The 16,310-nt window shown below is 35.9% G+C and overlaps 4 protein-coding genes across 5 annotated transcripts; 1 reads left to right on the forward strand and 3 right to left on the reverse strand.

The window, feature by feature from the left end:
• The first annotated feature begins 7,667 nt into the window (after window positions 1-7,667).
• Window positions 7,668-9,270, forward strand: Rpt6 (26S proteasome regulatory subunit Rpt6). Its single transcript, XM_020942237.2, has 3 exons — window positions 7,668-7,708; window positions 7,776-7,920; window positions 8,015-9,270. Exons 1-3 carry the CDS (start codon window positions 7,691-7,693, stop codon window positions 9,067-9,069), a joined length of 1,218 nt encoding a protein of 405 aa, XP_020797896.1. The 5' UTR covers window positions 7,668-7,690; the 3' UTR covers window positions 9,070-9,270.
• A 125-nt stretch (window positions 9,271-9,395) lies between these two features.
• anox (acyl-CoA-binding domain-containing protein anorexia) lies at window positions 9,396-10,206 on the reverse strand. The gene has a single exon (XM_020942238.2). It carries the CDS (start codon window positions 10,204-10,206, stop codon window positions 9,457-9,459), a length of 750 nt encoding a protein of 249 aa, XP_020797897.2. The 3' UTR covers window positions 9,396-9,456.
• SLIRP1 (SRA stem-loop interacting RNA binding protein 1) lies at window positions 9,396-10,543 on the reverse strand. The gene has a single exon (XM_086839169.1). The coding sequence runs from the start codon at window positions 10,541-10,543 to the stop codon at window positions 10,271-10,273; it is 273 nt and encodes a 90-aa protein (XP_086695295.1). The 3' UTR covers window positions 9,396-10,270.
• An 830-nt stretch (window positions 10,544-11,373) lies between these two features.
• Window positions 11,374-16,196, reverse strand: Dd (CTD nuclear envelope phosphatase 1-like protein dullard). Of its 2 annotated transcripts, none has more exons than XM_020942142.2 (4): window positions 14,852-16,196; window positions 13,369-13,626; window positions 13,114-13,296; window positions 11,374-13,057 (listed from the first exon to the last, which is right to left on the reverse strand). In XM_020942142.2, exons 1-4 carry the CDS (start codon window positions 14,948-14,950, stop codon window positions 12,866-12,868), a joined length of 732 nt encoding a protein of 243 aa, XP_020797801.2. In that variant the 5' UTR covers window positions 14,951-16,196; the 3' UTR covers window positions 11,374-12,865. The 2 variants fall into 2 exon arrangements, with proteins under 2 accessions (XP_020797801.2, XP_086695294.1); XM_086839168.1 differs by having other exon boundaries at window positions 13,369-13,617; window positions 14,852-16,119.
• Between the last annotated feature and the right edge of the window lie 114 nt (window positions 16,197-16,310).

Raw genomic sequence — 16,310 nt, forward strand, 5'->3', positions numbered from 1 at the left:
AATGTGAAACCTTATCGAAAAATAAATTTGTATAAACCATAAGCTTTAAAATGTAATACTTTTAAATTCCTAAGGATAATATCTTATGGAGACCTTTAATGGATTAATTCCCTAAACACAAATTTCAAAAAAGTTATGCACGCACTTAAGTTAACAATTCTTAAAGTCAATCGTAACTCTACAACCAATAATTTAATATTCAGGTAAAAAAAAGTAGGTCATATCGTATCTGTATGAATATTTAATTACTTTTTATCGATTTATTAAATTTTTAATTCATTTGTGTTCTGTTGTCATTGACTCTTTGGCGTGACTAAGTAAGAAATCTTAAAAGTTCCCTTTTAAATCCCCTTTTATGTGGCTCTTAGAAAGGCATTTACTTTTTTAACTTTGTGTCTCTCGGAATTAAGACTTGGGAATTTCTAAAGCAATCTTTGCAACAAAATGATCGATATATGTATACATAGAAACCATATCGATATTTACCATAAAGTGTAAAATATAAAACGATATATGTACGATAAATCAATATTCTGATATGTAAAAAAATCAAAAGTAGGGCTAAAATTTGCTTTAAATATAATTAAAAAGATATTCTTAGAAAAAATATTGTTTACTTCTAAAATTCAAGTCAAATCTATATTCTGATTTAGATATCAAGAACCAAGAAAGAATCTATAATAATCTATAATTAAAAAAAATAATAAATAAATAAAATAAATTCACGTTAAGCTGATATTCTTAAAAAAAATATTGCTTACTTCTAAAATCCAGGTTAAATCAATATTCTGATATCTAACTGCACCAAGAAAGAATCTATAATAATCTATAATTAAACGTGGAATTGTTAACAATTTATTGTTCAATTTAAAATTCACGTTAAGCTGGTGGAATCCCCTTCGATAGCGTAAGCAAATAGTTAAGTGAATGAACTATTGATGAATATGTCATGACTAAGACTTTTACCCACTTGAGTGCTCAAAGTCGAATCAATACTTTTCACACACCCAAACGATGAATCATCCGGGGGACGCGTTACCCTTATTTCCATTATCTTTGGCAAAAGCGTGCTATCGAGTGTGATCTATACATATATATTGCCAGGAATACGCCAGGTTCAAGTTGGTAAGAAGAAGGTAACTTAACTGCTTGACAGCATTAATGCGAATCTCTAGTGGTCATGCGCCCCATTGTGATAAGATGAATTCTTTTTAAACATTATAGCAGTGAGACTTTGATTACCATCGACGCGATTCCCACAAACACCTGTTATTTCCGCAAGGGCTTATCGCCAAAACGGTTTTAACCGTAACTATGACACCGGATTATTATATCGCACCTGTTAAATTTATATTAGTAAATCCAGAGTGCAAACACGTTTTATATTTGCCCGATCTATATGAAATGTCCGTAATATCAGCGATCATAAATAATCGGTGGACTGTACTTGATATGTACCGAAAGCAAGAAAGTGATTAAAAATGTGACTAGTTTAATTGTGCGTTAGTTATAATGTTTAATGATGTTATAATTTAATTGTAGCATTTAAGTTTGGGATCGTTTATTATGGGAGCTATATAATAAGAAGAAGACTACTGGTAAAGTTTGATCAAAACGGACAGGACTTTGCAAACGGACAAACGGACATACCTAGATCGAAGCGGCTGTTGATGATGATCAAAAATATTATGGAACAGGCAACAAAACAAAGCTAGATTGCTAAGTGCAAATATTTTTATAGAAACATCCTCCTTATTGCAAGATATTCTAGGTTCCACATAATAAAAAAATTAAATGATATATAATCATTACAATATACGTTTAATCTCTATTTAGATTATGTTAAGAAATGTATACCTACTTTAATAAAATAATTTTATGATATATGATCATTACAATATACGTTTAATATCTATTTAGATTTTGTAAAAAAAATGTATACCTACTTTATAATAACATTAATAGATTTCCATTACTAGATTTCATATTATTATTTTGTTGTATCGTATTATTAAACATATATTTTAAAGAAACACTTTTATTTTCACAAGGCTATATCTCTGTACCTATAGCTCCAATTGATTTAAAAATGAAACAAAATTATCCTTAAGATATTTAAGAAATTATCACGCCAAAGGATAATATCCTTAGATATTCAAACACTTCTAAAAAAAAGAGTTAAAAAACCGCACAAGGTGCCATAAATGCTTAGACTAAATGTATGATATGGAGCTATTTTTCCGAGAATGTACTGAAAGCAATAACCATCTACTTACTACTATTCATCGTGAGAGCTTGCAGCATATCATATGACTAATAATTTCAGTGCTCCGATGAATCATCGGGTGTACTCAATGGCACCTGACATTTTGACATGTGACGCGCATAAAATAAGGAGCTCACAATTTGCCAACTGATTAGTTCTCGACGAGAGTGGATTGCGGTGATAATGGGCGGCATTATCTTGCATCCAATAAACTAACGGCACGCGGCCATTGTTGTGAGAAATTGGTAGTTAAACGCAGCTAGGAACAAATGTATCTACAAATACATTACTAAGTAATACATATATAATTTAATAAATATTATTTTGCAAGGAATAATTCTTTCAAGAAAGTTTTGATCATGCCTCAGTAATAGGTGCTTGAATTTGTTCTAAATCTTAATAAAAACAATAAAGTATAGGTATCTTCGGTAAGCCAAAGTTTGTATGTTTTTGTATAATGACTTTTTAAACTTAATCTGGATAAAATTATAATACCCTGCAAGGGTATATTAAGAGTTAATAAAGAGATCGGTAATCGAAATGTCTGTCTAGGAACTATAAAAACATTACTTTTATGCATTTTCTTTTTCAAATTGACCCTTTAAAACTTCTACCAATAATCCGAGTATTATTATTTAATATTATTAAGTAATAATGTAAATATTAAACTCTATTTTAAGCACAACACACATATGTAGTTATAGAAGAAAAAAAAACTCCCAAGCCACAATCTTTATTATTAATTCTGAGTCAGTTTTTAATAACTTTAACAAGTCCCTGCACACCATTGCATTATATATTGTTTACTTTTGTGAATCACCACTTTCAGTATCAGTGTTGCCATAAAGGCCCTTTACAGGGCAAATCTGTTCTATTTTATTCCTTGGTTAACAAAAGAAAATTAATATTTAACTCATATTATTTATATAGTCTTCCATGAAATCATTTACATTTGTATGTGTACATTTATATGATAGAACCATTTACTTTAAATTACACCAGTGTCTACATTACTTTCCAGTAATTAAATACATTTATAAAATTAAAAACATATGATGTATTACAGTTATTTTTTACATTATTATCCAATTTATATAAAATTATTGTCAAATTTTTCCCCTTTTTCAGCTCTATCTGCCTTGTTTTTATAGACATTAGCTGACAACACTGCTGGGTGTTGTACTAGCCATAATTGAAAATGCATTTCCAATTGCAATTCTTATTATTGTTGATATTTTCCAACGCGTGCGATTAAGTGTGGGGGCACTTAGTGATAAAAATTTGATCAGGGCAACGCGACATTGGGCATTGCTGCATAATTGATTGGCAAATCGGCTGGCGGCAACTGCAATTAAGTATTTATATTGATGAACTGAACTTTCTTGCGTTATAAATGCATTGTCACTGTGTTAACAATCAACTTTGATATATTCATTCGTACATACATTCATATGTATTTAGAATAAGACCATTTAATTTAAAGGACACATTTTATTGTTATTCCCTTGGAGGGTATTATAATTTTGGAAGGTTGCAATATCATATAGCTGCCATAGGGACGATCGGCAGTTTTTAACATATTTTTATCTTATTTGATTCAAAGCTATCTTTTATTATTATAGAATTCCATTTTTAGTTTTATGAACATCGGAATACTATATAATATAAGTGCCAGAGAAATGGTTGTTAAATGTAGACGATCAGAAAGTATATTTTAGCCGTAAGTTACTATGAATAAAAAGTAACTATGATCAGTAAGTAACTATGATCAGTAAGTATTTATGATTAGTAAGTTTCAATAAAGATTAATTAACTATGATCATTAATTAACTATGACCAGTGAGTAACTATGATCAGTAAGTATCAATAAACATTAATTAACTATGATCAGTAAGAAACTATAATCAGTAAGTATCTCTATTGCCAGTAAGTAACTCTGAAAAGTAAGTATCAATAAACATTAATTAACTATGATCAGTAAGAAACTATGATCAGTAAGTATCTCTATTGCCAGTAAGTAACTCTGAAAAGTAAGTGTCTATGACCAGTAAGTTACTCTGAACAGGAAGTATTTATGACCAGCAAGTATGTATGATTATGTATGATGTATGATCTGAGCAGTAAGTATCTAACCCATAAGTAAGTACGAGCAGTTACTAAATTTGAACACTAATAAACAATGACTTGCAACTTTTGTAACACAACACATATCTGAGACTTGGCCGGCAGCAGTCACTTCGTTCCGGGGATGTTAGAACCAGTTGGGAATCATATGCATAGATGTGCGAGATTTGTTTTGGAACAAATTAAAGCTATTTGAATCAAACTATGGAGTTATACTTCTATATAATTTTACTATTATATAAGTCGGATCATGGCGAATCGGTGGACTATATATATTTATATATATATCTGCCATAGGAACAATCGGGCGATTTATAGAACTATGATCAGTAATTAAGTATGATCAGTAAGTATCTATGACAAGTAAGTATCTTTGACCAGTAAGTGACAATTAAGTAACTATGATCAGTAAGTATTTATGAACAGTAAGTAACTTTGAACAGGAAGTAACTATGATCAGTAAGTGTCTATTACCAGTAAGTATGTATGATCAGTAACTATTTATGAACACTAATAAACAATGACTTGCAACTTTTGTAACACAACACATATCCGAAACGTGGCTGGCAGCAGTCACTTCGTTCCGGGGATGTTAGAACCAGTTGGGAATCATATGCACAGATGTGTGAAAGAGATGTGTGAGAGGTGTGAAGAGATAAATATTATATGTTACCCAGTTTTCAACAGATTTTCATCAAATTTCATACATTATATATTAATCCAGAATTTTATAAAAACCAGACTAATATATCATATAGAAAACAGACATTACTTTATTGTTTTTAACATAAATTTATATAATTTATATTGTATTAATTCCTAGTGATCGAATTTTAATCTGCAAGGGTATACAAACTTTTTTGTTTTTATTTTAAATTAAGTATGCAGCTTTATAAACCTAAAAAAATCGAACATAGGAAAGTTTTCCGAATCAAAATTAATTATTTTTTGGCTTCGTTATGAGAATGAATCTTTTGTTTTTTTTTTTAACTTATAATTTTCATTTTCATTTTGTGGTTCATATTGTAGATACAAACATAATTTAAAAACCAAATTAAAAAAGTGTTGTACAACCTGCTCAAGAATTTCTGTATATTTCAAAATCCGCGATCTATCTATGAGTCCAATCGCATTTATTTTTTCTCATACATACATATAAGCACATAAAAAATAATTATCTTATCTAATGAAACAGAAATTATGAAGGTTTTTACAAAAAATGTAGTTATTTGAGATTAAAAAATCTATTTTTTTGTTTCTCTCTAAAATATGCAGCAAAGAATGGATGATTTATTTGGTAAAATGTACTTTATTTAATGATTAATAATAACCATTGTAAATAGGATATTATTGGAATGAATTTTGATGAAAAGTCCGCCCGTGAAAATGTGACATCATCGACATTTAAAAAAATTCATGACAGGACTATTTTTCTAAGAAATCCACATACAATGTAAACAACTCTTGCTTGTTGATATTGTTTAGATAAATACCGAAAATTAGATTGGAACACTGCGAATGTCCAGCAAAGAAACGTTCAAAGTGCAAAGTTCAGCGTTGGGCGGTTTCTAACGGGAACCACTTCAACGATAACTGTAAATGAGGACCGGCTGCATTCACTGCAATTGCGCATGCAAAACTTTAACGCCCCGGGAAAATGTGTATGCACCGTTATACAGACAATTTTGGCGCGTCACATACAAATGCGTTGTGTGCTATAATTTTCTAGGGCCAAGGGCACAAGGAACATGTTAAACACATTCACCTAACGAACCGGCAAATATAATGCGATTAGGCCCACTGTACAGCCCGGCCGTCTAATGATTATTGGGCGCACACACATATACATATATATATATATACGTACATACATGCAATCACAACGACGCGTAAACTTACATGGGGCGCTGTTATTTGTTTCATTTATCGCTGCGTCATTGGGGATTCAGAAGTTCATGGTTCAACCAATTCATTCACTAATGTGGCACCGCACTTGACCCGTTATTTTGTTCTTTTCTTCTCCGAACAGCTGTTTGGCGCACTGATACTGACACACGCGCACGAATACACGGTAAAAGAATTACGTATGAAAAATGCACTTCTAACGCCGCCGGAGATGCCAAACAAAGTGAAACGAATTTAAAAACAACAATGACGAGAGATAGGAGAGCGAGAGCGACAATACGTAAAAGGTTCTATTACGTCACGCCAGCTGCGGAAGTAAATGAGAGGGAACGAGAGAGTGACAGTTCTAATGCTAGAAACGCGAGCGCCGATTGATTGTATAATCGTATATCGATTAGAGGGGCTGGGGCGCGCGGCGCTTTATCGAGGAATAGATTTTGAATATACACTTATAAATTTATTGTGTTTCTTTGATATTAAATTAAGATTAGTATTAGCTTATATTAAGTATTATTATTATTTATAAAAGCGTTATAGGAGTACACTGCCAATTAAAGGGTAAATTCATTCAGTATTTCTGTTTATTGCAAAGTCAATAAAAATTCGTCACCTGAAAAATCAATCATTCGGCATAAATGTCCACGAATTTATTATTGAAAGCGCTAATAAAAAATGCATTTAGGCACGTGCGAATATTCCCAGCGTTGGAAAACTAACCCCATGGTTACTCGCAACATGTTTGCGCTCAGCTAAGACATGTTAATTATTAAAAGCGGGAATGCCCACAATTTGAAAGTCTCGTGAACCCAAGCTCTGACACCGTTACCATACACTTGAAATAAGCGATATATATGAACATTCATTCTATCAGACATACATATGTATATGTATATAAATTTATTTACTTTGTATATCTCCATCTTTTTATTTTCATATTCCCCTCTCTCTCAATCTCATTTTTTCTCTACCCATGTCTCTGTCTATCTATATCTCTCTGTCCGGCTGATAAATGAGATATTTTATTTCTTTCACAATTTAAATTCCCCCGCCAAGTTAAAACTAAAACCAGCAAAACCATCGATAGTCACCGTAGTCGATAATAATCGGCCGTTCAATATTTGTGCGATAAGCCGCACAAGTGACATCTCAAACAACAATTAGAGCTGGCAAAAAATCAATGCTTTAACTATCGATTTTGTCAATGTTTTCACGAATTAAACATCGATACCATCGATGAACACATTTGATATAGACTATCGATTGCATCGATAGGACAGCGATGTTTTCCCAGCACTAACAACAAGCAAAGAATGCCGAGTCATAATTAAAAAAAAAAGTTTGTGGAAGGATAAATTGTTGACTAAAGAACAGTATAGTAGACAAACAACTAACAAAATGACGGTGATAAATCGGGTAAAAGCATATTTGGCAGGAAGTTGGCTTTCAAAACAGCAAATAACATTGTTTTCTTACTTTGCAGATGGAAATCGAGTCCGCTTACCAAAAAGGCGAAGGATTTCGTTCATATTATATCCAAAAGATCGAGGAACTCCAGCTAATTGTTGCCGAAAAGAGCCAAAATTTGCGGCGCCTGCAGGCTCAGCGCAATGAGCTTAATGCGAAAGGTAATACAAATTTACAAATGCACATGTGTATATACATATGTTAATGGCTCGTTTCTTAAAATTATATTTTAAACTTATTAAATCCATATTACAGTGCGTATGCTGCGTGAGGAGCTGCAGCTGCTTCAAGAACAAGGCAGCTATGTGGGCGAGGTGGTGAAACCCATGGATAAAAAGAAGGTGCTGGTCAAGGTGCATCCCGAGGGCAAGTTCGTGGTCGATCTGGACAAAAACATTGACATTAACGACGTTACACCCAATTGCCGTGTGGCCTTGCGCAACGAGAGCTACACTCTGCACAAGATATTGCCCAACAAGGTGGACCCGCTGGTCTCACTGATGATGGTGGAGAAGGTGCCCGATTCCACATACGAAATGGTCGGCGGCCTGGATAAGCAGATCAAGGAGATCAAAGAGGTAATCGAGCTGCCCGTCAAGCATCCTGAGCTTTTCGATGCCTTGGGTATTGCCCAACCCAAGGGAGTGCTTCTTTATGGCCCACCCGGTACTGGCAAAACTCTACTGGCCCGTGCCGTTGCCCATCACACCGAATGCACATTTATTCGCGTCTCCGGCTCTGAGCTGGTCCAGAAGTTCATTGGTGAGGGATCCCGTATGGTGCGCGAACTCTTTGTTATGGCCCGTGAGCATGCGCCATCCATTATCTTTATGGATGAAATCGACTCAATTGGATCGTCGCGTATCGAATCTGGATCTGGCGGAGATTCCGAGGTGCAGCGTACCATGTTGGAGCTGCTCAATCAACTCGATGGCTTTGAGGCCACCAAAAACATTAAGGTGATCATGGCCACCAATCGCATTGACATTCTGGACCCGGCTCTCCTACGTCCAGGCCGTATTGATCGCAAGATCGAGTTCCCCCCACCGAACGAGGAGGCACGTCTGGACATTCTGAAGATCCATTCGAGAAAGATGAACCTTACCCGTGGTATAAATCTCCGCAAGATCGCCGAACTAATGCCTGGAGCATCTGGTGCCGAGGTCAAGGGTGTCTGCACAGAAGCTGGCATGTATGCGCTCCGCGAGCGTCGTGTTCATGTCACCCAGGAGGACTTTGAAATGGCCGTGGCCAAGGTGATGCAGAAGGATTCGGAGAAGAATATGTCCATCAAGAAGCTGTGGAAGTAGGGCAACATAATTATACCTTTGCTTTAAATATATCAGTTAGTAAAGTAAATATTTTTTTATTATATTGCTCTTTGTGGATATTCTGTTTAAGATTCAGTTTATATTTTAAATCATTAGCAAGACGATCTTATCTTTAGCAATGCATTATTTCTGCAATTGCAAAAATAAATATAAACTGACCACAAGGGTAAAATATATAAATGTTGCTCGATTATTATGGTCTGTTGGATTTCTTTCTTTCTTGAGACCTATAGCCATCTCATTCTTTTTGAGTTAGAACGAAAGCGTCCTAAAATGACAGTATTGAATTTAAAAGCGTATGAAGGTATTTTTTAGACATGTATTTAAAAGGAAATTGAAAATGTTACACTTGCAATTTAATAGCATTTACGATACGGATTCGGATTCGGTCAACCGCTGTCGCTCCGCCTGCAGAACTCCACTTATATGCTCATCATCAGCCACATCATAGCAGGTCTGGCCATTGGAATCGCATAGCTCCGGATCGGCCTGGAGCGCCAGCAAACATTTTAGCGCCTCCAGATGACCGCAACTGGCGGCATAGTGTAACGGCGTCTGCTGCTCCGCATCCCGCTGGTCCACACTGGCACCGCTTCGCACCAGGAACTTGATGATATCGACAGCATTGCGATCGGTGGCCCAGTGTAACAATGACATGCCGTTCTCGTCCAGCGCCAGCAAGTTGCCAGGCGATAGCAGCTCTCTCAATTTCTCCAAATTATTCTCCTTGACGTGGTCGAAGAGGGTTTTGTCGCTCTCGGAACGCTGTTCCTCAATTGGTGCCGATTCTATGGAGTGCACTACCCAGCCGGTTCGGCTTTTATCTTTCGACGAAGATTTCCATTCGGGCTGAAGCGTCTCAAGTTTCTGTATATACGCCTGGCGAGCTGCAGAGGGAGTCATCTTACCAAGATTATGCCACGCCTGCCACTTGCTACGAGCCTTCGGTTGGAGCAGGCTGGGACAGGGCCCCTCACAGGGACCCTCCAGGGCCTGTTTGTAATAGGCATATAACGCCAGGAGGTCTGTGGAGCTGAGAACATTTGTCTGACGGGTCACATGGTCGGCGGCGCGGTGAAATAACTCCTCCTCGGGATCCGAATCGCTGTCCGACATTTATGTATGTTTGTGCTTTGTAAACTGGAAACTTAAAACTATATAACTGGTAAAGGCTGGAGTCCTACGATTTCTGAATGTTCAGGTAGTTGCCCTCGAGGACGTGCTTCTGCTCGTTCTCGATCTTCTCCAGCGCCGCCAGGCTGTTGAAGCTAACGAATCCGTAGCCCTTGGAGCAGCCGGTACGCTTGTCAAAGATTACGTTGGCGGACACCACGCGTCCGAATTCGCGAAAGTAACCACGGAGCTCCTGATGGCCCACCGTCCACGGCAGGTTGCCCACGAAAATGCGGTGCACTGATTTTCCAACTTTTGCTACAGCTGCTGCGGTTGCCATGGGTGAAGGTGAGGCTTTCCTGTGAAATCATAATGCCAGGTTAATCTCTTCTGCACCCAAGGCGATGGGAAGCGGCTCTTACCAGTTGCGTTGCGTAAATACTACGGCGCTCCCTTGCTTTTACGTTAATCAACTGCTGTTGTCGTTGGCCGGACAATGAACGGCGAACATAACCTCAAACTGTCTGTTAACAGAGCATTTAACATTCTGGTTGCCCTACAATTGGTCGTGTCTGTTCGACTACAGTCTGTTAAATAAATAAATAAAATTAATTTATATTTTTAATTATAGATACTCAGATTTTTAAATGCAGAACAAGATATTTCTGTGCTTCCTCCTCATAGGCAATAATATTTGTATACAAAATAATTTAAATGCAAAGTTTTCGAGTAAAATCAATTCGTTTTCTTGATTAGAGGGTATCAAAGAGCAAGTGCTAGGTTAACTAAGAGTAATTTCTTCAACAGTGTTGCCATCTCTTCGGGTGATAAACCAGCTATAGCTAAGACATTAAAATTTTTACACACTTAATCGAACGGTAGACCACAGCAGCCATGAATTGTAGAAATTAATTTTATTATCAGAAAACGCAAAGCCAACGTTAAAATAATCAAATTTTCAACTGAAATTGTAAAATGCTCGATGTATTAGGAAAATGGCTAAATTGGCAACATATCTGTTCTTCAAATGTAATGCGCATAACAGCAACGGTGCGTGCTAACAGAACATTTTTAACATTTGATTTTTCGCATTTTTAACAGACTGTTAACCGAGCGCAATTTTTTTTATTCATTCAAACGTACCCGCCAATTTCAAAAATAATGCTTTGATTTTGTTGTCGTAGTTTTTTTATCTGCTTTTCTGCTGTTGTGTTCCCTCTTTCTTATTTATTTAATTTACGTTCTTTCCAGTTTAACAAATTGTCTACAAACTACTTAAAATTAACAAACATCGCATACATGTAAGTATTATTCATGATTTTTCTTTGCATTAAATATACAAATAGTGATTTGTAAAATATACAATTCAATTTATAAAAAAAAAGACATTTCGATTGGATTGGAGGTTCGGGAAGAATGGTATAAAGGTGTATAAGCGGTGTCAGTGTTGAAGTGATGCCTTTTTATTTTTGGAAAATATGTAACATTAACTATGGAAGCAGTTTTCATCATTTGTTTATCTTCTCTCTGGTCTCCTCCTCTATCCATGCCGCGTCGCCCTGTGATGTCTCGTCGGATGATGTGCCACGGTTTCGCAATTCTCAGACTAAATCGGTTCTAGTATTTAATATAAGTGATTTGGCTCTATAACTCCCTACGTATCCCTACATACATATGTCTGATCCCAGCCCGATCTTTCATTGCTTGCTTGCCTTACAAAATAGAACAGTTTTTGTCGCTTGTTTCGTTTACATTATATTTAGTAGTTCATAGTTGTTTGTTTCGCTTAGATGTAGGTATATGTATGTATATGTAACTCCTTTTCCTTTTCTTGTTGCAAGCAATGAAATGGTTCTTCTTAGTTTTGTACAGGAAACAAAGGGTATAATGCAAGTCTATACATATTTAATTCATAATAATTAATTATCCATAATAATGATGTCCAGGAAAGTTTCATAATCAACTAATTTGTATAATTATAAGTATTTTTTGCTTCAATAATTAAAACAATTTCAGGTTTACATTAATTTATATGTATGTATGTATATAATCCCTAATCGTAGTATAGAAATTACAAGACTCTTGGTGTAAGTGTGCCTTAGATATAATTATTTTGCTTTTATAATATTATGATATATATAACTTGACAAATTTGTTCTTCATTTTGTATTATATCAAGAGCTTTTACTTTACATACATACATATAATCATATATATAATTATACATATATATACATATACATATATATTAATATATAATCAAAACATACATACATACACGGTCTACAAACAACTCCAACATTTACAGGAGGAAAATCAATCGAAAAACAAGCAGGAAAATTGTTACACAAAATATGTATGCATTCGTGTATTAGCTTGTTACAAAAATCTATATAGTCTCATTAAGTATATTAACGCAATAAGAAAACTATCGATTTTAGAGCTCTCTCTATCTCTCTCTTCTGAACTTTTAGCTTACTTTTTTCTTTTCTTGTTTCCTCAATTAGACTGACATATGTAATAATAATGAAAAAAAAATTCGTTAATGTGTCACAGCACCACCATTTGTTGTTGTTGTTGTTAATTTCTGAAGAAGGTATCTCAACACTGCGCTCCTTCGAAAAAGTTAGATAGACTACACTAGCGAAAGGAGGCCCACCTGCTACCAGAGGCGATGCAGATGCAAGTTTCGTGACAGCACCGATCTCACATCGTTGGTGAATCTCAGGGCATCCAGCATGGGCAGCAGCGACAGCAGCGCCGTGTCCATTGGATCCGAGAACCAACTCTTGATGGGTATGGCATTGTTGGGGAAACAGCGGTACGCTCCCGGCGAATTGTCAATGATGAATATCTGTCAAGAGCAACAAATTTAAATATTTCATTTGTAATATTTCACTTGATCCTTACCCTATTTAAATCACTACATATGGCCGACAGGTCTTTGGTATATGAGCCATAGTCTGGCGTGCAATGTTGTCTGTAGTATCGCCTCCGGAGAATGTTCCGGCCATTGTCCAGCTTGTCCGCCACCGCCGCTCCGTAGATCTCCATGCTAGCCGTAAATACGACCAAGTCGTACCACTGCGAGACCTGCATTAATGATCAATTCAAAGTTAACATTAATATACATGGAATATTATATAATTTAAATTATAAACTTACCACATCCAGGAAGTAGTCAACATGCGGTCGCTTATGTACAAAAAATCGCACTGGATTCCGATCGATCGTCACTTTGACTGTAAAATCGTGCGGCGTTCCCGGTTTCACCGTATTCCTGGGCATCGCGTTGTGATGGGAGTGTATCAGGGTCTCGTCCAGGTCCAAAACCAGCGTCTTTCGCTGCACCAGGCTCAGGCGATGGCGCGAGACGGGTGACAGCGGGAAGAGTTCATATTTTACCGGTTGATACTGGATAAACTAAGAAAGTTAATATAGTACAATCAACGGAATAGTACATTTAATGGATTAAAAATGAGGTGCCGGTTATGTTACATACATGGCTACAAAGTTATCCTTCTAATCTAGTCTTTTCTACTTCAAAAAATGTTGTTTTTAAATGAAAACAAACAATTTGAAAGTGAAGAATATTCAAAAATGAGCTACAATCAGCAAACTTTGTCGATATATTCCTGTGCTGGTGGGCTAGATAAGCTATCGAAACCTAGAGTGTATTATAGTTTGTAAAAACGAAAAGAATAGCACCAGGTCAAAGGTCAGTTACTTGTTGCAGCGTCACGATTTCGGGCCAAAAACCGAGAACCCTAAAGGCGATAAGCAGACGACGGGTGAGCACTGTTTAGTGCATTGTTTTAAGGAATATAAAGTATTCTGATATGACAGCTCCCAAGAAATGTTTTAAAAAAATGAAAACCCAATAAAAAATAAAGCAATTTATAAAATTCAATAAATAAAACCCGAATTTAAACCGTAATAAATTTGAACGGACGTGTCAGCTTTTACCGAAATACAATAATTATTGACTTTAAATGGATTTATAGTGCAATTAAAATGAGCTAAATTATCATATAAACAAATATTAGCCATATATGAAAGCCATTCATTATACTTTATATATTAATGCATACATATATCTGATATTAATTGGGTTTAACATTAATTGACATTGTTTAAAGTATAGAAACTGATTTTTATTTAATTTAATGTCAGACTAATTATCCAAATCCAATGACCTGTTTATATATCAATCCTTTCAGATAGAGTGGATTTGAAAAATGTCTGTTTAAAGATTCAGATCCGATTTCTACCCTCACATTTAAATTTTAACGGACAGATAAATTGACGTGTTTGTGCTTTACAGAACAATTCGCCGGTTAAAAGAGGTACAGGGTACACTGGTAAAACCTTCCTTTCCCTGAACAAACTTATCGAGTACCCTCTGTACGTATGTATGTATAAATATGCATATATGTACATACATATATATGGCGTTATCACTGCGGTGGCTTTTTTTTATTATCATTATGGTAGTTGAACGCGTGTCGATTGTGGATCGGGTTGGGAACTATTTAATATTATTATTTGATACGTTAACTAACACATATTAACTACATATGCTGGCAGATATATGTACATATTTAGGGAAGGCACTGCTCCCGGTATACATTAATATTACTTTACTTACAGCTCGCACTTGGCGATTGAACATGAAACAGATGCATGTCCACACTTTTGATAGCAACAACAAAAGCGCATGGAATTTCATTTGCAGCAGCGAAATCATTGGATAAAATTCAACAATAAATTTGATAAAATTGAAGTCTACGACGATCTTAGATGCGTGCGAGCGAGATGCTTTGGAACAACCGGCTAACGCGGTTTTGTTGTGTTTTATGTTACGCCACTCGTTGCTTTATAATTATTTATTTATATTTATTTATTATATTTTATTTTTTGTTGTTGATAACATGCCGTGGTCACACACACACACACACGCACGCAACCGCGGGAGCGCAACACACACACAAACGGCGCACGGTGCACACGGAGAACATAAAATCGATAACAAGAGGCTTCCCAGGTTGCGTGGAAAAAAAGTTTCTCGTCGTTATTTTCGCGGTCTTTTTCAGCTCCCACTCCAACTTTAATAATATGTGCTGCTTTTCGGTGGCTTTTCGATGTTCCCCGGCGATATTATCTTTTTGTTTTCTCCTCTTCTTTGAAAGAACTCAAGTCCGTGCTTCCTCTTCTCCGCTGCCCTCTCACTCTCACAATGTGTGTGTGTGCGTCCTGTATTTTATATTTCTCTTTTCTTTTTCGGCAATAAAATGAGAAATTAAAAAAATATAGATATATGTATGTGTCTGTGTGAGTGTGTGTTTGTTCGATGTGATCGCGGCGTTTGTTGTTGTCGTCCGATTTGAGCAAAAAAAAAACGTTGTTAATTATATTGAGCTCTTGCACTTGCACTTTGGGATGGATGGTGGGGCCTTCCAATATTCTGTTGAATACTAATACGTTCTTGCCGTCGGCGTGGTCATAACTTTTCTTGCCGTTCCGGCGTTCCGTTTATTACATAAATATATGGTTTTGTCAAATCTTAATCGCCGAGTTTAACACAGTCTCGCGGCACCGTCCCTATTTTTGTTTAAGTTTTTTAGTTTTTCAGCTACAAGAACCGTGACTAGTGCTGGCAAAACACCACAAGCTGACGCTTTGGCTTACTTCCCGCTAAACCTAGCCTATTTGAAAATGGAAGAGTTTGTTTGAACCTAGCTTGTAGCTATTTGCTTTTCGTTTTTGTCGCTTTTGGACGGAAAAAGGGAGCGCAGCAAAATAATTTAATTTGTATTCCGAAGATACTAATATATCAAAGATACTAATATCCCAAAGATACAAAAGTATCTATCGGATCGAAACTAAAAGAAAGCCCTGTAAATACTTTCAATCTGTAAAATTCAGCAGCACTGTTCTGTTAACACTCTCAATTTCTTAAATTCACCAGCACTGTTCTGTTAACGCTCTCATCTGCGAGCGAGCGAGCGCGTGCTGCAAAACATCACAGCACTATCGATGTTTGCATATTGCTTTCAAAACATCGATTCTTTTTGCACTATCGAGGTTTTTTAAAAAAAATAAGTTTG

Source organism: Drosophila serrata, unplaced genomic scaffold (genome assembly GCF_035046125.1).
Source record: "Drosophila serrata isolate PLE 108 unplaced genomic scaffold, ASM3504612v1 contig_362, whole genome shotgun sequence".
Classification (NCBI taxonomy): Eukaryota; Metazoa; Arthropoda; class Insecta; order Diptera; family Drosophilidae; genus Drosophila; species Drosophila serrata.

Excerpts from the sequence above, each read along its gene's own strand:
- Rpt6 (XM_020942237.2), top strand. Across the intron at positions 7,921-8,014 it reads CAATGAGCTTAATGCGAAAG|TGCGTATGCTGCGTGAGGAG; the intron begins GTAATACAAATT and ends TCCATATTACAG.
- anox (XM_020942238.2), bottom strand. The coding sequence starts at position 10,206 with ATGTCGGACAGCGATTCGGATCCCGAGGAGGAGTTATTTCACCGCGCC.
- SLIRP1 (XM_086839169.1), bottom strand. The coding sequence starts at position 10,543 with ATGGCAACCGCAGCAGCTGTAGCAAAAGTTGGAAAATCAGTGCACCGC.
- Dd (XM_020942142.2), bottom strand. The coding sequence starts at position 14,950 with ATGATTTCGCTGCTGCAAATGAAATTCCATGCGCTTTTGTTGTTGCTA. Across the intron at positions 13,627-14,851 it reads TCAATCGCCAAGTGCGAGCT|TTTATCCAGTATCAACCGGT; the intron begins GTAAGTAAAGTA and ends TAACTTTCTTAG. Across the intron at positions 13,297-13,368 it reads TTGACTACTTCCTGGATGTG|GTCTCGCAGTGGTACGACTT; the intron begins GTAAGTTTATAA and ends TCATTAATGCAG.